At 37.9% G+C, this 22,804-nt stretch overlaps 1 protein-coding gene and 1 long non-coding RNA gene across 2 annotated transcripts in view; both read left to right on the top strand.

Annotated features, from left to right (window-relative positions):
• Positions 1–3,830, top strand: part of LOC103506446 (indole-3-acetaldehyde oxidase-like) — a 34,684-nt gene extending 30,854 nt beyond the window's left edge. The window contains 1 exon segment of the mRNA XM_008470836.2: positions 3,714–3,830. Coding sequence (XP_008469058.2) covers positions 3,714–3,790 — 77 coding nt within the window. The 3' untranslated portion in view covers positions 3,791–3,830.
• A 6,553-nt stretch (positions 3,831–10,383) lies between these two features.
• Positions 10,384–14,147, top strand: LOC113466267. The gene is made up of 2 exons (XR_003390712.1): positions 10,384–10,557; positions 14,038–14,147. It is a non-coding gene; the product is annotated as an uncharacterized LOC113466267 (long non-coding RNA).
• The last annotated feature ends 8,657 nt before the right edge of the window (positions 14,148–22,804 follow it).

Below are 22,804 nucleotides of genomic sequence, written 5' to 3'. Positions count from 1 at the left end.
CCCCCCGTTTTTTTTTTTTTTTTTTTTTTTTTTTGTATATACCTAAGCAGGTGAAAGAACCCACATGGGCCTTATCTTTATTTGGTGTGTATGACTTGGGACACGTTTTTTGGAGATTTTTGACCAAGATTTAATTACTGGATTATTTAGACTAATTTGTTTGTAATAATTGCTCTATCAATAGGGGAAATATCCCTGATATCGTACCTGTGTCCTGTGTGGTACCCTCTACTGAAACGTTAGGAGTTTTGTGTTTGACATCCAATATGCTACCGCTGGAGATCGACGTGTTAGGTATGATAGCAAAAATGTGGTACCTACCGGGAAAAAAGTATGAGTTGAAGTTCGCAAGTCATTTATGGATTATTTATTAATTATTTTTTTATTTATATTTTTAAGAGATTTCACAGAAGAGAGGAGAAGGGCAGGATAGGAAATAGCCGGCCGTCCCGAGAACGAACCTTAGCTGTTAGGATGAAGTCCGGCCCGGCGCCCGGCGGCAATCGAACTCACTTCTTCTTCTTCTTCTTCTTCTTCTTCTTCTTCTTCTTCTTCTTCTTCTTCTTCTTCTTCTTCTCCTTCTTCCTCTTCTTCCTCTTCTTCCTCTTCTTCCTCTTCTTCTTCTTCTTCGCCTTTTCCCATGTTCAGATGGGGTCGGCGTATGTCGCCGGCCTCTCAATCAGCTTTAGGTTTAGAGTGATCGCTTTGAGGCCAACTGGCTGAGGGACTATAAACAGAGAGTAGATCAGCGTCTAGCTAGGGGACTACTTAATTGCGAGCTTATTACGACAGAGAAAGGGTAATAGAAAGTAAAAAAGTTCTAATGGCGCCCTATTCTAAAAGCCAAACTAGTTTCTTCGATTGAAATTCGTAATAATTAATCTCTCCTTGAGGTATGTCCACACATGGTCGACGATCGATCATCGATCGCTATAATGAATTGATGTGGATGTCGATCGACCCGTAGTATAGTCCCCTAATCCTCATGCAGTTTAGTACCTTCAAAACAATATCGACGTTCTTATCACTATGTTATTTTTCTTCCTTGTACCAACTTGAGTAAGATCGAAACTTCCGAAACTAGTTTCTTCGATTGAAATTCGTAATAATTAATCTCTCCTTGAGGTATGTCCACACATAGTCGACGATCGATCATCGATCGCTATAATGAATTGATGTGGATGTCGATCGACCCGTAGTATGGAGGTCCCTTAATTAATCCTCACTTTAGTACCTTCAAAATACTAGTTTCTTCGATTGAAATTCGTAATAATTAATCTCTCCTTGAGGTATGTCCACACATAGTCGACGATCGATCATCGATCGCTATAGTGAATTGATGTGGATGTCGATCGACCCGTAGTATGGAGGTCCCTTAATCCTCAGTTTAGTACCTTCAAAACAATATCGACGTTCTTATCACTATGTTATTTTTCTTCCTTGTACCAACTTGAGTAAGATCGAAACTTCCGAGCCTGGTACCTTTAGATTCTTTAGAATGTTCCAGTTCGGCGCAGTTGCCAATTTTGGCATTGTTGAAGTGACATCATGCTGAGTTTTCTTCCTAATAGTTCCATAGTATAATTCATATCAAATATGATGTGTATTTCATTGTTCCCGTCAATAATATCGACGTTCTTATCACTATGTTATTTTTCTTCCTTGTACCAACTTGAGTAAGATCGAAACTTCCGAACCTGGTACCTTTAGAATGTTCCAGTTCGGCGCAGTTGCCAATTTTGGCATTGTTGAAGTGACATCATGCTGAGTTTTCTTCCTAATAGTTCCATAGTATAATTCATATCAAATATGATGTGTATTTCATTGTTCCCGTCACAGAGTGGAAGTTTCAATTCATGACGATCCAATCAAATTTGTGAGGTCTTTGAATCTTGCTCATTCCAAATACCTACATCAATAACAAGAACAACAAGAACAACAACAACAACAACAACAACAACAACAACAACAACAACAACAACAACAACAACCACATCTTCAACAACAACAAAACCGACAACAACCCAGTTATAGTTTTCTTCCTCAGCATTGAACAAATTACGACTTCGACCATTTTTGTTTTCATCATAATTTTCGAGCAGTCTGTCCGATTTTGATGAAATTTGGCAAAGAAAGAAGAAATCGATTATTAGAATATATTTATTAATAAACTTTTTCCTGAAATATCTGATAGCATAATATTATTATAATTAATGTTAATTGTGCATAATTAATTTGTCCTAAACGACATAAAAATACATAAATTGAATTGATTAAAAGAAAAAGAACCAACGAAAGTATAAAATCTACTCGATCTTAGCTCGAAAATCATAAATATGTAAGTCAAACGGTAAACAACTGTGAGATCTAAAAATAACTACTTGAGTAAAAGAACATCCTAGATCTAAAAATAGCTTGAACTACCGGTCGACTTTAACTGATTCTGTGATGTGAAGATCTATAAATAGATCGGACAAATCCGGTCCGGCCAAATCCGGTATTGTTTGAAGAGAAATGATCAAAAATGTCAACTTTACAGTGAATTATTCGTGATTTATGGTCGAAGTTTGTGTGAGTTGTTTCAACTCTGAAAGTTCATGCTGCGGATGTGGTTTGACACTCTTGGATTTAGCAATCTGATTGGCTGAACATTTTGAAATCAACCAATCGGAAATCAGATTAGTAAATGCAAGAGTTAAACCGCGTTCAAGCTCCAATTGTGGCCCCAGTCACATTGGACTGTACCTACACTTGAGAAAATTTGACCGTCCAAGTTAGAAATGAAAACAAATGACTTTGTTAGCATTAAGAGCAAGAGAAGACTTTCAAAGTTTGGACTTTGAAACATTCTGTTCAGGATTATCATGAACTGCAGAAGTGAATTTGCACACATCATCTGCATACAAGTGTGTTTGACAATTAGGAAACTTAATAAGTTAGTAATACTGTTAATGAAAATATCAAATAGTTTCTTACTCATTTATGTACTTAACCGTGGCCTTGACAATCGTATGCCTACATTGGGGTAGGTCTTGGACTATAAATGTCAAGATTTATAGACCTTGACAGAAGATGGACTTTGGGCAGCGCAGCGACGGGATCGAAAGAAAAAATAACAGTGGCCCTAAAACACTTCCTTGAGGGACACCTTGTCCACAATCCATCCAATCAAATACCTTTTATTCTACTCCAGGCCTTTAACACATTGATCTCTGCTCTGGAGGTAATATGACGATAATACCCAATTGCAGTTGGTGAAAAATCGGACACCTTGTCCACAATCCATCCAATCAAATACCTTTTATTCTACTCCAGGCCTTTAACACATTGATCTCTGCTCTGGAGGTAATATATGACGATAATACCCAATTGCAGTTGGTGAAAAATAGCACTACGCTCAGGGAGGGCAGAGGCAGGACTGGGCAGTGCCTATTTCGATATGGGTGAGTAATTAGACTATCTAGTAATCTAGTCCTTATTTACATTACCTACTATGGCCTTTATTTCGGCCCGACCCCGTCCCACCGTTTACAGTGGGTACAGCAGCGTACAATTTACGTCACAATTTGTTTGATGGCCACATGGATTTTATTTCTATTAGATCCTACTAGATTAGATCAATCGTACTCCTATTGAGGGTAGAAGTAACTCAAGAACGGTAGAGATCAAAAGAATGAGAGAATACTGAACCATTTTTTTTGCTTTTCCCTCAGCTGCACCGTTTACTTGCGAGAACATTTTCCTACATAGTGGCATCGATCCTAAGAAGTTCTCTTTCAAAAGGAAATGACATGACTCACGAGGACAGTCTGCCCGCGGATACCACTAGATGGGTATGGAACTATGGAATGATACTCGGAAGATGGCCTAATCCAGAACCAGGTCGAAAGTTACCTTGTGGCTTCGTGGTTTCACCTCCTGTCATGCACGTATAAGGGACACCTTGTCCACAATCCATCCAATCAAATACCTTTTATTCTACTCCAGGCCTTTAACACATTGATCTCTGCTCTGGAGGTAATGTAATATATGACGATAATACCCAATTGCAGTAGGTGAAAAATCTTGGGACGAGCTGATTTAAAGATCCCGATCCACAGAATTGAAAGCCATATTTCAATCCCCACCTTGAGTGGTTGAACAAGATGATTTTAAATTTTCCAAAATTAGTTTGATGACCTATGTTTGTTTAGCTGATTTTAAGATCCCGATCCACAGAATTGAAAGCCATATTTCAATCCCCACCTTGAGTGGTTGAACAAGATGATTTTAAATTTTCTAAAATTAGTTTGATGACCTCTGTTTGTTCAGTAATTTTATAGGTAATTTCCGAAATAATTATGATTAAGTTTTCTTTTTAGCACATTAGATTTTAGATAGGCACCGTTCATATTTCGCACCAAGCGACAAAAATGGTTTAAGCACGCAAATGAACAACCGAACTCATACGCACATCACGTATTACAATACCAATACAATACCAATCCAATCAATAGGTTATTGTTCTAACCATCCATAACAACGATTTACTGTAATACTATTCAACTGATTGTTAATAGACTATCCACTGTTCTGATTGTTAAAACTAATCTAACCATCCATAACAACGATTTACTGTAATACTATTCAACTGATTGTTAATAGACTATCCACTGTTCTGATTGTTAAAACTAAATATAGGCAGCAAAGATCCTACATGCAAATAGAAATTCAACAACACCTTAAACAATAGAAAACACTAAATTTAAAAACAACAACAGATAAAACAATAGGTCAGAAAACCCCAAATTTTAAAAACAACAAATAACAAGGACAATAGCAAAAAAAAAATAACAAAAACAACAACACAGACAATGATACAGTTCTGCTGATTAAATTTAAGATTTTCTTCTTCTTCTTCTTCTTCTTCTTCTTCTTCTTCTTCTTCTTCTTCTCCTTCTTCCTCTTCTTCCTCTTCTTCCTCTTCTTCCTCTTCTTCTTCTTCTTCGCCTTTTCCCATGTTCAGATGGGGTCGGCGTATGTCGCCGGCCTCTCAATCAGCTTTAGGTTTAGAGTGATCGCTTTGAGGCCAACTGGCTGAGGGACTATAAACAGAGAGTAGATCAGCGTCTAGCTAGGGGACTAATTAATTGCGAGCTTATTACGACAGAGAAAGGGTAATAGAAAGTAAAAAATTCAGACTGATAAATTTGTGGCTATTCGGCTATTCTAGGTTCCCTTTTTTACCCGAATGGGGATATGGGGAAACAAACCGGTGCGGTACTGCTATTATTTTTTGTAAAAAAGTAAAAATTCAGACTGATAAATTTGTGGCTATTCGGCTATTCTAGGTTCCCTTTTTTACCCGAATGGGGAAACAAACCGGTGCGGTACTGCTATGAATATGAAAAAATAATTTTATTTTTCCAATCACATATCCGTACAGTCTCCCTCTCCCACCAGATTGTAGATCGGATGTACACAGGACATGGGTCTACCTCCTCCAGTCTTATCAGTACACCTTACTCCACCACTCTCTTCAGGTTGTAGATCGGATGTACACAGGACATGGGTCTACCTCCTCCAGTCTTATCAGTACACCTTACTCCACCACTCTCTTCAGGTCTCTACAACTCTAAACTCTTACCAAGTCTGATTACAGTCCTAACGCGTTCCACAATTTCAGTCTCCCATTTGAACTTCCGAGCGATAACACGTTCTCAGATCGGTCTCAGAGTTTCATGTGCCCGTTCCATTGGAGCGAGATCGTTTATCGATCTTCGTGAAGAACGATTTCCGGGAGTTTGCCGTTCTACATCCGCGCGCGGTCGATAAAAACCGGGAGTGCCTTTGATTTTTCAGCGGAGTGTCTGTTTTGTCCGGAAACTTCAACATGTGGTAAATATTTTTGATCTTTTTTTTTTTACTTTCTAATTTTTCTTTTTTTTTTTTTTGAGAGAGAGAGCTGTAAATAAAATCAAACTTGCCAAGCTGGTCGTCAACATCTATAACGGATAATGCACTACAAGAAGAAGATTTTTTTTCCTTGGTGACTATTTGCCTTTAAATTTTGAATGTAGACGGTAGAGGGTAGGATAACGACAAAGACAAAGATTGAGCTCTCATTTTTTTTTCTTTTATATATATATATGTATAATAAACTCACAGGCTGTTTCTGCCAAACACACCTTTTTCGCTGATGTTTTAATCAGCTCATTAGTTGACCTGGCGATACTGAGTGTACAGTGTACCGTGTGTGTATCCAAAATAGAAAGCAGCAGATTTCAGATAGACAGACATCCGTCCAGATAAAAATGAGCTTGAACCATTACAAATTTCCAATTTTCAAATAAAATGAACCGCTGAAGTAAAACAAAGGGCGATAAAAGGACTCATTAGTTAGATTACTATGTGTCTCCTTTGATTAGAATTGAGAATCATAGTATCCAAAATAGAAAGCAGCAGATTTCAGATAGACAGACATCCGTCCAGATAAAAATGAGCTTGAACCATTACAAATTTCCAATTTTGAAAAAGGAAAACAAAATCGCGGGAAAATTCAGGTAGAGGAAAACAAACAACAAACTGAATATCCAAGTTGCGCCTGAAAAATAAAAGTGGTTAGGCAAAAACAAGACAAAAACTTTTCGTGCTGAAATGAAAAGCACTGTGGGTTGTGTTTCCTCTGTTACTTCAGGCTTTTTATGAGAATAGAAAATCATTAGGTGGGTACTTAAGTGTGTTTTTACTTTCCTTATCTTAAGAGAATCATAAATCATAAAGGAGATAATGTCTATTAGTCATGCTCTTTGCGATGACCACACAAAAGGCCTCACCTCAAATACACTCAGGTGAAAAAAATTCGGAGCTCACAGCCTTTTCTGGATTTGATGAACAAAATTTCTCGCTCTCTCAAGTCCGACAAAAACAAATCCTGTCTGGTTGGGGGACTTTAAATAGGGAGGATACCAGCCTTAAATTTCCCCTGCTAAAGAAATAGCAAAGGTTGAGTGCGAAGGGTAGCCAATACCAGCCCAAAGCAGTCATCACCCCAGGGCCAGGGCTGATTGAGATTGTAACGAAGAACGGCAACCCCGTCTGAACACGGGAAAAGAAGAAGAGAAGAAGAAGACGACGACCATATCAATTTTATCTACCCAAAAAAAAATAGAGCATTGTTGAGGATTACGACGAGGATTAGAATAGAGCATTGTTGAGGAACACGACGAGGATTAGCATAGAGCATTGTTGAGGAACACGACGAGGATTAGAATAGAGCATTGTTGAGGAACACGACGAGGATTAGCATAGAGCATTGGACTTTAAATAGGGAGGATACCAGCCTTAAATTTCCCCTGCTAAAGAAATAGCAAAGGTTGAGTGCGAAGGGTAGCCAATACCAGCCTAAAGCAGTCATCACCCCAGGGCCAGGGCTGATTGAGATTGTAACGAAGAACGGAGACCCCGTCTGAACACGGGAAAACAAGAAGAGAAGAAGAAGACGACGACCATATCAATTTTATCTACCCAAAAAAATTATCACCCATACCAATAAAGTAATAAACCAATACTTATATCATTAGTTATCATATCACCTATACCCAATACTTGTTCCATAGGTTATTGATGTATTGATAGGCCTACGTCTAATACGTGCATATTCCATGTCAGAGCCTATTACTGGCCAGATATCAGCTTGGAAATTTTTCCGCAAGGAAAACAATCGATTTTCCCAATTCGCTCTCTGATAAGCACCTACTAATGCACCTATAAAAGAAATTGCATTACCGAGCAATGTTACGAATTCTCAATCTGAATTCTGAGAAGTCTCCTTTGTATTCCACCACGTAGTACCTGCAAGTCGTAATGCCCAACAGCTACGGAAATGGATCTATATGCTATAGTGAATTATTTTCAAAATTAACGTCACCAAATATGCCAGAATATCGTCACCTATCAGGGCTGTATTTAGGGGGTGGAATCTTTTACTATGGGTGGACTCCGGAAAAATTGGAGCATCCCCCAGCTACATCACTGTTTGGACTCTCCCTCGATAAAATCCTGGATACGGCCCTGGTACCAATAGCTAAATAGGTAGTATGTACATATCAAAGTAGGTTCCTACAAATATTGTTTCGGTCCGACTCGACTGTCAAATACCAAGTAGGTACCTAATATGTCATTAAAAGCTATGGCAAAAATACTTACTACTTACCTAGGTAGGTATCATTTCATTCTCATAGCATAGAGCATAGAGCTAAGAAAAGTACCTGAGAAAGGTACCTAGCTCGATGTCGAACAATGACGTGTAGGTATATATGAGTACCTATGCTTAGCTTAAAATAATTTTTCCTATGTACCTACATAAGTTAGATACCTACTTGTAAGTAAAGCAAATATTGACTAGTTACCTAATTGAAAGTAAATAGGTTGTAAAAATTATATCCGCACAAATAAATAGTGCAACTTACACATCCTATGTACATAATTAGATATTATCCATTAATAGCCTAATGACTATTGGCTATCTATCTGATACGAAATCACTATCAGGAATGATAGAGGTAACCAAGTTATGGTTCAAAGAACTGTAGAACTCAGAAAAAGTCCTATGGGGTCCGAAGTCCAACGAGAAAATTTCCTTCATCTGATGATTCCGAGGGGTAGGAAAAGTTCAATGGCCAACACTTTTGCCGAATTTCATCGATATCAAATTAAATCCTCGAGAAAGTTAGAAGTTAGAAACCCCTTCTTTCCGTGAATTATTCGATTCAATAGACACGTACCTAAGTTGTGAGTAGCGACCTTAGGGGACGTTCCAAACAGAGCCAACAAATAACGAAAAAGTGTTAAAATATGTACGTACGAGTATATCTACAAACCTGACGAAAAACCACTGTTACCACAAAACAGTGTTATCACCTTACCTATGAATATTGGTGTGATCATTAAAGTGATAAAAACTGTGGCTCGCCCAAGGCATAGCACAGAAGCACAGTCTGTTCATCATCCCGCATGTATATTATGCCGACACGAGTACCTTCTGGCGTCCATACGGCATTAAATATGCCAGAATATCTTCAACTGGTACTGGTAGGCATCAGCAGATAGGTAATATATCCATCTTAGTGGATGTCATCACACAGGAGGCCCAAAAACACCTTCCAAAGTCTTCAAACATGTAAGAAAAATCGCGTGCAGAAGTAATTACATGTTAGGAATGTCAAATGTCGAGAGATATTAACACCGGCAATAAATAACACTTTGGACGTCCGAAGTCCCTCCTTAAAATAGTCTCTGGCTCTCTGGTTACAAAGAAAAGGAGGAGGAGAAGGACGAGGAGGAAGAAAAGAAGCACATAGCTAAATCCATAGAAACGCCAAGTTTATGTAAAGTGATTTTAATCAAAACAATAACAACTTTGAAACACCTTGAGCCTGGCACCAACAGCCTCCGGCTTAAAAATAGCTTTACTTAGTAAATGTCATCATACTTATTAGTAAATACATCTCAAATATAACGCAGGAGGCCCGAAAACCCCTTCTTCTGAGAAAAAGCGATAAAGTGCGTGCATAATTAGACATGTCACTAGAAAAATATCAAGGGGAAAAAAAACATAAAAAAAAAACAAAAATAATGGTTACAAATTAATGACAACTTGAATACTTGAAGACATTTCTTACAAAGAAGAAGAATTATAAAAAGAAGATGACAAAGAAGAGGAGGTGGAAGAATAAATAGAAGAAGAAGAAGAAGAAGAAGAAGAAGAAGAAGAAGAAGAAGAAGAAGAAGAAAGGATATAAGAGGACAGCAAAGCTCGTGGACAATGCGTAGAAATACCAGGAAATTAATCTTGAAGCTTCCAGACGACACTGATATGGATGTATTTGGCAACATTCAGGCAATGATGTCAGCATTTTAACAACGATATAAGTGAAAATGGGTATTTGTTTAGTATCGATTATAATAAATGACATTAATTAATTGGTGAAATGACAGGTACATCCACATCAGTGACCATCTAATGAAGAGGGTAAATAAGCGCCTCACAGTTTTAATATAAAGTTAAGCATCCGCAAACCGGTAGTATCTAATAATATCTTTAGAGAAGATATTTTCTTGAATATAATAAATTGTCTACTAGACCAAGTAAAGCACTCTCGTAAAGGGGCCGAAAACAAGAAGCCAAAGGGAAACATACCAACATAATGGTACTTTTGACCATTTTGTCAAAAGTACTTCACAAGACACTCGTACATGGATTGAAACCGGTGCCAAGAAATGCGGAAAACGGCCGAGATTATTCAGTTTCTTTCTGGAAAAAAGCTCCAGTAGGCAGTCTTTGCATCATCTATTTCTGGCAGTTTTTGCATCTCATCTAATGGCGCGATAACACGTTCTCAGATCGGTCTCAGAGTTTCATGTGCCCGTTCCATTGGAGCGAGATCGTTTATCGATCTTCGTGAAAAACGATTTCCGGGAGTTTGCCGTTCTACATCCGCGCGCGGTCGATAAAAACCGGGAGTGCCTTTGATTTTTCAGCGGAGTGTCTGTTTTGTCCGGAAACTTCAACATGTGGTAAATATTTTTGATCTTTTTTTTTTTACTTTCTAATTTTTCTTTTTTTTTTTTTTGAGAGAGAGAGCTGTAAATAAAATCAAACTTGCCAAGCTGGTCGTCAACATCTATAACGGATAATGCACTACAAGAAGAAGATTTTTTTTCCTTGGTGACTATTTGCCTTTAAATTTTGAATGTAGACGGTAGAGGGTAGGATAACGACAAAGACAAAGATTGAGCTCTCATTTTTTTTTCTTTTATATATATATATGTATAATAAACTCACAGGCTGTTTCTGCCAAACACACCTTTTTCGCTGATGTTTTAATCAGCTCATTAGTTGACCTGGCGATACTGAGTGTACAGTGTACCGTGTGTGTATCCAAAATAGAAAGCAGCAGATTTCAGATAGACAGACATCCGTCCAGATAAAAATGAGCTTGAACCATTACAAATTTCCAATTTTCAAATAAAATGAACCGCTGAAGTAAAACAAAGGGCGATAAAAGGACTCATTAGTTAGATTACTATGTGTCTCCTTTGATTAGAATTGAGAATCATAAATCATAAAGGAGATAATGTCTATTAGTCATGCTCTTTGCGATGACCACACAAAAGGCCTCACCTCAAATACACTCAGGTGAAAAAAATTCGGAGCTCACAGCCTTTTCTGGATTTGATGAACAAAATTTCTCGCTCTCTCAAGTCCGACAGAAACAAATCCTGTCTGGTTGGGGGACTTTAAATAGGGAGGATACCAGCCTTAAATTTCCCCTGCTAAAGAAATAGCAAAGGTTGAGTGCGAAGGGTAGCCAATACCAGCCCAAAGCAGTCATCACCCCAGGGCCAGGGCTGATTGAGATTGTAACGAAGAACGGAGACCCCGTCTGAACACGGGAAAACAAGAAGAGAAGAAGAAGACGACGACCATATCAATTTTATCTACCCAAAAAAATTATCACCCATACCAATAAAGTAATAAACCAATACTTATATCATTAGTTATCATATCACCTATACCCAATACTTGTTCCATAGGTTATTGATGTATTGATAGGCCTACGTCTAATACGTGCATATTCCATGTCAGAGCCTATTACTGGCCAGATATCAGCTTGGAAATTTTTCCGCAAGGAAAACAATCGATTTTCCCAATTCGCTCTCTGATAAGCACCTACTAATGCACCTATAAAAGAAATTGCATTACCGAGCAATGTTACGAATTCTCAATCTGAATTCTGAGAAGTCTCCTTTGTATTTCACCACGTAGTACCCGTAAGTCGTAATGCCCAACAGCTATGGAAATGGATCTATGCTATAGTTAGCTGAATTATTTTCAAAATTAACGTCACCAAATATGCCAGAATATCGTCACCTATCAGGGCCGTATTTAGCGGGTGGAATCCTTTACTATGGATGGACTCCGGAAAAATTGGAGCATCCCCCAGCTACATCACTGTTTGGACCCTCCCTCGATAAAATATGGAAATGGATCTATGCTATAGTTAGCTGAATTATTTTCAAAATTAACGTCACCAAATATGCCAGAATATCGTCACCTATCAGGGCTGTATTTAGGGGATGGAATCTTTTACTATGGGTGGACTCCGGAAAAATTGGAGCATCCCCCAGCTACATCACTGTTTGGACCCTCCCTCGATATTATGATCCATACTCTATTATCCATTATAGTCGTGTTCAATTACAAAGCTACCTAGTCTGTTTGGCTTATGGGCAAGATCCATACTCTATTATCCATTATAGTCGTGTTCAATTACAAAGCTACCTAGTCTGTTTGGCTTATGGGCAAAGAGCTCGATAGGTACTATGATAGGTAGTCTGTTTGGCTTATGGGCATACAGTTCAATTGGTACACTGAGTTCAATACCTACTTCTGTGATAGGTACAATGAGTGATACTTCAACCAGACAATATCGGCACTTTGAAAACAAAATCGCCTATGAACTCAGAAGCCAGGTCAATCTCAGCTTGAACTTAATCCTGAGACAATCCACGGTGGTGAAACTCGAAGTGAAGAAGTGATATGAAGAAGTAAAGAGCATGGCAGACACCCCGAGAGGAGTGGAAACGAAAAGTAGAAGAAATAGAACAACCTTCTGAATAGAAGACGCTACAAATGAATGAATGAAGCTAACGTACGAAGAAATTGGTTGATACCTTGCTAGGTGATTTGGTGTCTGAAGACTGGAAATCTAAAAATGGCATAGGACACTTCCTAAAAATTTTAGTTGATAAGTAGGTTTATGTCTAAAAGGATGATAGGTACATGTAGAGTTTATATTCGTAATGTTGATAGGTACCTACTATGATAGGTAGTCTGTTTGGCTTATGGGCATACAGTTCAATTGGTACACTGAGTTCAATACTTCTGTGATAGGTACAATGAGTGATACTTCAACCAGACAATATCGGCACTTTGAAAACGAAATCGCCTATGAACTCAGAAGCCAGGTCAATCTCAGCTTGAACTTGATCCTGAGACAATCCACGGTGGTATTACGAAGTGAAGAAGTGATATGAAGAAGTAAAGAGGATGGCAGACAAACCGAGTGGAAGTGAAAAGTAGAAGAAATACAACAACCTTCTGAATAGAAGACGCTACAAATGAATGAATGAATGAAGCTAACGTACGAAGATATTGGTTGATACCTTGCTAGGTGATTTGGTGTCTGAAGACTAGAAATCTAAAAATGGCATAGGAAACTTCATAAAAATTTTAGTTGATAATTAGGTTTATGTCTAAAAGGATGATAGATACATGTAGAGTTTACGTATATATTCGTAATGCATATATGCATTTCACCAGAGACGTCTACTCTGGAGTTTCTATTGTGATATGCACCATTTCAGCACTCTGTCATCAAAATGGGTTCTCGTAGGTATAGGTACTTTGTATCCAATTCTGGAACTTCTGATCACTTTCACTCTAAATAAATAAATAAACAGATAACCACTCTTTGTTATTATTTACAGTACGTCAACATAATAGTGATAGTCCCATAAACACTCTCAATTTAAAATACCTAGATGTTAAATACTAAATTTAATAGGAGTACGCGAACTCCGTGGTCGAGTAATACCACGAAACGAAGATTTCTCATCTTAGGAAGCCTCAAATGAAATTTTAAGCATTTCTATTGAGATCAGCGTGTTTCAAACTTCCTTTATCAGCGAAGAAAAAAAAAAGTGGTTGAGCCCCATTTAATAGGAGTACGCGAACTCCGTGGTCGAGTAATACCACGTTGAGCAACGGGCATATTAAGTATTAAAAGATTAAATTATGGCCAGATTGGCCAGTTTAACGCCTTAAACAAGAACGGCCATATCGGAATTTCAGTGTTTTTAGGAGTCTATTTGCTTGTACTACGTTTGTGCTGTTTTTTGCCGTAAAAATAGTCGTTTGTACTCATACGATTCTCGAAATGTATGGTTTGAAAGCTGAATCCAGTTTCAACTGAACTTTTTCATCTCTTTCAGGGAATCCAGCCACGAATGTCTTGATGACATTCCACCCAAAGTCCCAAACAATGACACTCTACCAACTCTGGATCTAGATGCCAACAAAGATAACAGCAACCTGAAACCCATTTCCAAATACAGGAAAGGTCTTCCACAGGTAGGTCCTGATAGGAGATTTTCCTCTCTTTAATACTATAGTACCGTACTTCTATTTGTAAGCGCTAGACCGCGGGTTCGATTCCCGCCCGGGGCGGATTTTATCCTGATGGAATAATGTTCGTTCTCGGAACGACTGGCTTTCTCCTATCCTGTCTTCTTTCTCTCTTCGATTTCGGGACGATAAGACCATAGAATTTACAGTTCCCACTGTCAAACCTATTTAAAAAAAAGTATTAAAACAATAAATTATGGTCAGATTGGCCAGTTTAACGCCTTAAACAAGAACGGCCATATCGGAATTTCAGTGTTTGCTATTTGCTTGTACTACGTTTGTCTATTTGCTTATACTACGTTTGTGCTGGCTTTTGCCGTAAAAATAGTCGTTTGTGCTCATACGATTCTCGAAGTGTATGGTTTGAAAGCTGAATCCAGTAAATGCAAGAGTTAAACCGCGTTTAAGCTCCAATTGTGGCCCCAGTCACATTGGACTGTACACTTGAGAAAATTTGACCGTCCAAGTTAGAAATGAAAACAAATGACTTTGTTAGCATCAACAGCAAGAGAAGACTTTTAATGTTTGGACTTTGAAACATTCTGTTCAGAATTATCATGAACTGCGGAAGTGAATTTGCACACATCATCTGCATACAAGTGTGTTTGACAATTAGGAAACTGAACTTAATAAGTTAGTAATACTGTTAAGGAAAATATCAAATAGTTTCTTACTCATTTATGTACTTAACCGTGGCCTTGACAATCGTATGCCTACATTGGGGTAGGTGTTGGACTATAAATGTCAAGATTTATAGACCTTGGCAGAAGATGGACTTTGGGCAGCGCAGCGAAGGGATCGAAAGAAAAAGTTAGAAGTTAGAAACCCCTTCTTTCCGTGAATTATTCGATTCAATAGACACGTACCTAAGTTGTGAGTAGCGACCTTAGGGGACGTTCCAAACAGAGCCAACAAATAAGTATGTACATATCAAAGTAGGTTCCTACCAATTCCGATCACCTATAAAAGTACGTTTGCCATCAGCAAAATTCATTATGTATATGAGAATATGAGGTAAGCATTATGGTTCCTACAAATTCCGATCACCTATAAAAGTACGTTTGCCATCAGCAAAATTCATTATGTATATGAGGTAAGCATTACGTTTGCCATCAGCAGAATTCAGGAAGGAATTTCAGATCTTCTGGCCATGCATGATAACATCAACACTAATGACTATTGGCTATCTATCTGATACGAAATCACTATCAGGAATGATAGAGGTAACCAAGTTATGGTTCAAAGAACTGTAGAACTCAGAAAAAGTCCTATGGGGTCCGAAGTCCAACGAGAAAATTTCCTTCATCTGATGATTCCGAGGGGTAGGAAAAGTTCAATGGCCAACACTTTTGCTGAATTTCATCGATATCGAATTAAATCCTCGAGAAAGTTAGAAGTTAGAAACCCTTCTTTCCGTGAATTATTCGATTCAATAGACTTGTACGTAGGTACCTAAGTTGTGAGTAGCGACCTCAGGGGACATTCCAAACAGAGCCAACAAATAACGAAAAAGTGTTAAAATATGTACGTACGAGTATATCTACCTGACGAAAAACCACTGTTACCACAAATAGTGTTACCACTAATAACGAAAAAGTGTTAAAATATGTACGTACGAGTATATCTACAAACCTGACGAAAAACCACTGTTACCACAAAACAGTGTTATCACCTTACCTATGAATATTGGTGTGATCATTAAAGTGATAAAAACTGTGGCTCGCCCAAGGCATAGCACAGAAGCACAGTCTGTTCATCATCCCGCATGTATATTATGCCGACACGAGTACCTTCTGGCGTCCATACGGCATTAAATATGCCAGAATATCTTCAACTGGTACTGGTAGGCATCAGCAGATAGGTAATATATCCATCTTAGTGGATGTCATCACACAGGAGGCCCAAAAACGAATGATAGAGGTAACCAAGTTATGGTTCAAAGAACTGTAGAACTCAGAAAAAGTCCTATGGGGTCCGAAGTCCAACGAGAAAATTTCTTTCATCTGTTGATCCCGAGGGGTAGGAAAAGTTCCATGGCCAACACTTTTGTCGAATTTCATCGATATCAAATTAAATCCTCGAGAAAGTTAGAAGTTAGAAACCCCTTCTTTCCGTGAATTATTCGATTCAATAGACACGTACCTAAGTTGTGAGTAGCGACCTTAGGGGACATTCCAAACAGAGCCAACAAATGACGAAAAAGTGTTAAAATATGTACGTACGAGTATATCTACAAACCTGACGAAAAACCACTGTTACCACAAAACAGTGTTATCACTTTACCTATGAATATTGGTGTGATCATTAAAGTGATAAAAACCGTGGCTCGCCCAAGGCATAGCACAGAAGCACAGTCTGTTCATCATCCCGCATGTATATCATGCCGACACGAATACCTTCTGGCATGCATACGGCATTAAATATGCCGGAATATCTTCATCTGGTACTGGTAGGCATCAGACATTAGTAGGTAGGCATCAGCAGATAGGTAATATATCCATCTTAGTGAATGTCATGACACAGGAGGCCCAAAAATACCTTCCAAAGTCTTCAAACATGTAAGAAAAATCGCGTGCAGAAGTAATTACATGTTAGGAATGTCAAATGTCGAGAGATGTTAACACCGGCAATAAATAACACGTCCGAAGTCCCTCCTTAAAATAGTCTCTGGCTCTCTGGTTACAAAGAAAAGGAGGAGGAGGAGGAGGAAGAAGAAGAAAAAGAAGAAGCACATAGCTAAATCCATAGAAACGCCAGGTTTATGTAAAGTGATTTTAGTCAAAACAATAACAACTTTGAAACATCTTGAGCCTGGCACCAACAGCCTCCGGTTTTAAAATAGCTTTACTTAGTAAATGTCATCATACTTATCAGTAAATACGTCTCTATAACTCAGGAGGCCCCAAAACCCCTTCTTCTGAGAAAAAGCGTTAAAGTGCGTGCATAATTAGACATGTCACTAGAAAAATATCAAGAAAAAAAAAATAATAATAATGGTTACAAATTAATGACAACTTGAATACTTGAAGACATTTCTTACAAAGAAGAAGAATTATAAAAAGAAGATGACGAAGAAGAGGAGGTGGAAGAAGAAGAAGAAGAAGAAGAAGAAGAAGAAGAAGAAGAAGAAGAAGAAGAGATATAAGAGAACACCAAAGCTCGTGAACAATGCGTAGAAATACCAGGAAATTAATCTTGAAGTATTCAATTTGTATTAAAATGGAAACATCATCAAAATATTAAAACCTTTAAAGCTTCCAGACGACACTGATATGGATGTATTTGGCAACATTCAGGCAATGATGTCAGCATTTTAACAACGATTTAAGTGGAAATGGGTATTTGTTTAGTACCTATCGATTATAATAAATGACATTAATTAATTGGTGAAATGACAGGTACATCCAATTGGTGTGATCATTAAAGTGATAAAAACTGTGGCTCGCCCAAGGCATAGCACAGAAGCACAGTCTGTTCATCATCCCGCATGTATATAATACCGACACGACTACCTTCTGGCATGCATACGGCATTAAATATGCCAGAATATCTTCACCTGGTATACTGGTAGGCATCAGACTTTAGTAGGTAGGCATCAGCAGATAGGTAATATATCCATCTTAGTGAATGTCATCACACAGGAGGCCCAAAAATACCTTCCAAAGTCTTCAAACAAGTAAGAAAAATCGCGTGCAGAAGTAATTACATGTTAGGAATGTCAAATGTCGAGAGATATTAACACCGGCAATAAATAACACTTTGGACGTCCGAAGTCCCTCCTTAAAATAGTCTCTGGCTCTCTGGTTACAAAGAAAAGGAGGAGGAGGAGGAGGAGGAAGAAGAAGAAGAAGAAGAAGAAGAAGAAGAAGAAGAAGAAGAAGAAGAAGAAGCACATAGAAACGCCAAGTTTATGTAAAGTGATTTTAATCAAAACAATAACAACAACTTTGAAACATCTTGAGCCTGGCACCAACAGCCTCCGGCTTTAAAATAGCTTTACTTAGTAAATGTCATCATACTTATTAGTAAATACATCTCAAATATAACGCAGGAGGCCCCAAAACCCCTTCTTCTGAGAAAAAGCGTTAACCCTTTAATGCGCGAAGTGCCATATCTGGCACAAATTCAATTTGGCCAATCACAAGGAAGGGTAGGAGTCTGATTTTTCTCGTAACTTGTTGAACGCATCAGGAAATTAGTTTTGCTTTGAGCTACATGGTGATTTTTTTCGTTTTTTGATTTTACTACTGTGCTTGTTCAGTTGTTTTGTTGAAATTCGTGATGGTGAAATTTTTTCCAATTTTTGAAATTTGAAAGGCCCCTATGAAAGGCTTGTTGGTACGATAGAGTCTTCAAAAAAATCCAGGTGATAACTGAGGGGAAGTACTAGTGTAATGTATAATTAAAAGTATCATATCGCTTTCAGTTTTTCCTGTAGGTAGCATTTTCAATTTGTGCCATATGTGGCACAGTGCGCATCAAGGGAACCCCATATCTTGAAGCTTCCAGACGACACTGATATGGATGTATTTGGCAACATTCAGGCAATGATGTCAGCATTTTAACAACGATATAAGTGAAAATGGGTATTTGTTTAGTATCGATTATAATAAATGACATTAATTAATTGGTGAAATGACAGGTACATCCACATCAGTGACCATCTAATGAAGAGGGTAAATAAGCGCCTCACAGTTTTAATATAAAGTTAAGCATCCGCAAACCGGTAGTATCTAATAATATCTTTAGAGAAGATATTTTCTTGAATATAATAAATTGTCTACTAGACCAAGTAAAGCACTCTCGTAAAGGGGCCGAAAACAAGAAGCCAAAGGGAAACATACCAACATAATGGTACTTTTGACCATTTTGTCAAAAGTACTTCACAAGACACTCGTACATGGATTGAAACCGGTGCCAAGAAATGCGGAAAACGGCCGAGATTATTCAGTTTCTTTCTGGAAAAAAGCTCCAGTAGGCAGTCTTTGCATCATCTATTTCTGGCAGTTTTTGCATCTCATCTAATGGCGCCCTATTCTAAAAGCCAAACTAGTTTCTTCGATTGAAATTCGTAATAATTAATCTCTCCTTGAGGTATGTCCACACATGGTCGACGATCGATCATCGATCGCTATAATGAATTGATGTGGATGTCGATCGACCCGTAGTATAGTCCCCTAATCCTCATGCAGTTTAGTACCTTCAAAACAATATCGACGTTCTTATCACTATGTTATTTTTCTTCCTTGTACCAACTTGAGTAAGATCGAAACTTCCGAACCTGGTACCTTTAGAATGTTCCAGTTCGGCGCAGTTGCCAATTTTGGCATTGTTGAAGTGACATCATGCTGAGTTTTCTTCCTAATAGTTCCATAGTATATTTCATATCAAATATGATGTGTGAAATACACATTGTTCCCGTCCCAGAGTGGAAGTTTCAATTCATGACGATCCAATCAAATTTGTGAGGTCTTTGAATCTTGCTCATTCCAAATACCTACATCAATAACAAGAACAACAAGAACAACAACAACAACAACAACAACAACAACAACAACAACAACAACAACAACAACAACCACATCTTCAACAACAACAAAACCGACAACAACCCAGTTATAGTTTTCTTCCTCAGCATTGAACAAATTACGACTTCGACCATTTTTGTTTTCATCATAATTTTCGAGCAGTCTGTCCGATTTTGATGAAATTTGGCAAAGAAAGAAGAAATCGATTATTAGAATATATTTATTAATAAACTTTTTCCTGAAATATCTGATAGCATAATATTATTATAATTAATGTTAATTGTGCATAATTAATTTGTCCTAAACGACATAAAAATACATAAATTGAATTAATTAAAAGAAAAAGAACCAACGAAACTATAAAATCTACTCGATCTTAGCTCGAAAATCATAAAATATCTGATAGCATAATATTATTATAATTAATGTTAATTGTGCATAATTAATTTGTCCTAAACGACATAAAAATACATAAATTGAATTGATTAAAAGAAAAAGAACCAACGAAAGTATAAAATCTACTCGATCTTAGCTCGAAAATCATAAATATGTAAGTCAAACGGTAAACAACTGTGAGATCTAAAAATAACTACTTGAGTAAAAGAACATCCTAGATCTAAAAATAGCTTGAACTACCGGTCGACTTTAACTGATTCTGTGATGTGAAGATCTATAAATAGATCGGACAAATCCGGTCCGGCCAAATCCGGTATTGTTTGAAGAGAAATGATCAAAAAATGTCAACTTTACAGTGAATTATTCGTGATTTATGGTCGAAGTTTGTGTGAGTTGTTTCAACTTCTGATTCTGTGATGTGAAGATCTATAAATAGATCGGACAAATCCGGTCCGGCCAAATCCGGTATTGTTTGAAGAGAAATGATCAAAAATGTCAACTTTACAGTGAATTATTCGTGATTTATGGTCGAAGTTTGTGTGAGTTGTTTCAACTCTGAAAGTTCATGCTGCGATGTCGTTTGACAGGTCAGTTTGTCTGATAATCAGAATATAGGTAAAGAATGTCAACGTGGGTTTTTACTGTCTGCTAAGAATTTAGGTTAATATTGTGGCGCCTTCATTAGGATTTCGGTTTAACAGTTTGTCCTGTGTTAATGAAATTTGGAGCTGTGGTTAAACATGTAGAAATCACCATCGATATCTAAAGACTAGGCCTTAATAAAATTGTCTATGAAGCCATTCATTTCTCTTGTTTAACCGCGATGTCGTTTGACAGGTCAGTTTGTCTGATAATCAGAATATAGGTAAAGAATGTCAACGTGGGTTTTTACTGTCTGCTAAGAATTTAGGTTAATATTGTGGCGCCTTCATTAGGATTTCGGTTTAACAGTTTGTCCTGTGTTAATGAAATTTGGAGCTGTGGTGAAACATGTTAGAAATCACCATCGATATCTAAAGACTAGGCCTTAATAAAATTGTCTATGAAGCCATTCATTTCTGTTGTTAACCACGCTCTTCAATTCACTGAATGATGTACTTCTCATGGACTCCTCTATGTGTTTGGACTTTTGGATTACTGTTTCCTTGGTCGTCCTCTTGTCTTCACAGACAGAAAACCTAAATGCAAAATCTTCGAGTCAAAACTTAGAGCTCACATCGTTTGATCAGTCACTCTAGCAAGCCAGTGCCCTAGCCTCCTAGACCAGCGGTTCTCAACCTTTTATCACCCGCGTACCCCTTGGGTACTCGGATTTAGTCCTGATAACCCACCAAAATTCAAATTTTTCTTTTGTCCCTCTTGTCTTCACAGACAGAAAACCTAAATGCAAAATCTTCGAGTCAAAACTTAGAGCTCACATCGTTTGATCAGTCACTCTAGCAAACCAGTGCCCTAGCCTCCTAGACCAGCTGTTCTCAACCTTTTATCACCCGCGTACCCCTTGGGTACCCGGATTTAGTCCTGATGATAACCCACCAAAATTCAAAATTTTCTTTTGTCCGCCATTACACATTTTTTTCTCGCGTACCCCCGGAAGGCCTCTCGCGTACCCCCATTCGAGTTAAACTCTAGAACTCACATTGTTTGATCAGTCACTCTAGCAACCTTTTATCACCCGTGTACCCCTTGGGTACCCGGATTTAGTCCTGATAACCCACCAAAATTCAAAATTTTCTTTTGTCCACCATCACAAAAAAATTTTCTCGCGTACCCCCAGGGATACGCGTACCCCCGGTTGAGAATCGCTGTCCTAGACAATCTAGATCCTGTTGCGGAAGGTTATTTGATCCATACTCTATTATCCATTAGCCTTATAGTAGGTAAATTTGGGGGGGGGCTTTCTGACGAAAATCCTGTGCGAGGGCGAGGATTCCTCAGTCTTTAAGGGGATTGTACTTATACCTAAGCTTTAGGTCCTTTAGGATACATCATATTTATTTAATATTACATTTACATATTATTATTTTCTAACGACTCGACTACTCATTTTTCCAATTTCTTCTGGTATCTGTCTCAATAAGTAAGCTGTCATACATTATCCTTTAACTTTTAGCTATATCGCTGTCACTTCTTTATTGCTTGCCTCCCACTTCAATCACAGGGACCCAACATGTATAGTCGGCTTTTGAGGAAGGTCAACGTGAGAAAGGAAAAAGTGCTTTCGTCAAAGTTGCCTCACATGTTACCAATTAATGTGCAATGCTTCACAGGTGTACTTGCCTACATCATTATATCTATACGGCCTATACTTCTCCTGTTATGGAATGCCTTATTTTCCAACCTACCTACTTGCAGTAGGAAAATTTCGTCCACCTTTCTCCCTTACCTGCACGAACAGAAATGATTCATTCATGTTGATGACTCATTTTTCCACCTCACATACCTCCACAACCACATTCACCATTTACATGATGTACTTAGTTGTATTTCGAGAACTAAAGTAGATAGGTATACAATATAGCTATATACTTAAATACCTACCTGCGAGCTACGTTATTAGGTTTTACAATAGGTACAAAAAAAATCATAACAATCTGCTTTCGAAGCTTAAAACATCAGAAGACTTTTCGACAGCTTTCAGTAGATATAC

The sequence above is a fragment of the Diaphorina citri genome, unplaced genomic scaffold, assembly GCF_000475195.1.
Source record: "Diaphorina citri unplaced genomic scaffold, Diaci psyllid genome assembly version 1.1 scaffold236, whole genome shotgun sequence".
In the NCBI taxonomy this organism is placed as follows: Eukaryota; Metazoa; Arthropoda; class Insecta; order Hemiptera; family Psyllidae; genus Diaphorina; species Diaphorina citri.
Note: the sequence above shows the minus strand (reverse complement) of the source record. Positions and strands in the feature narration are given on the sequence as shown.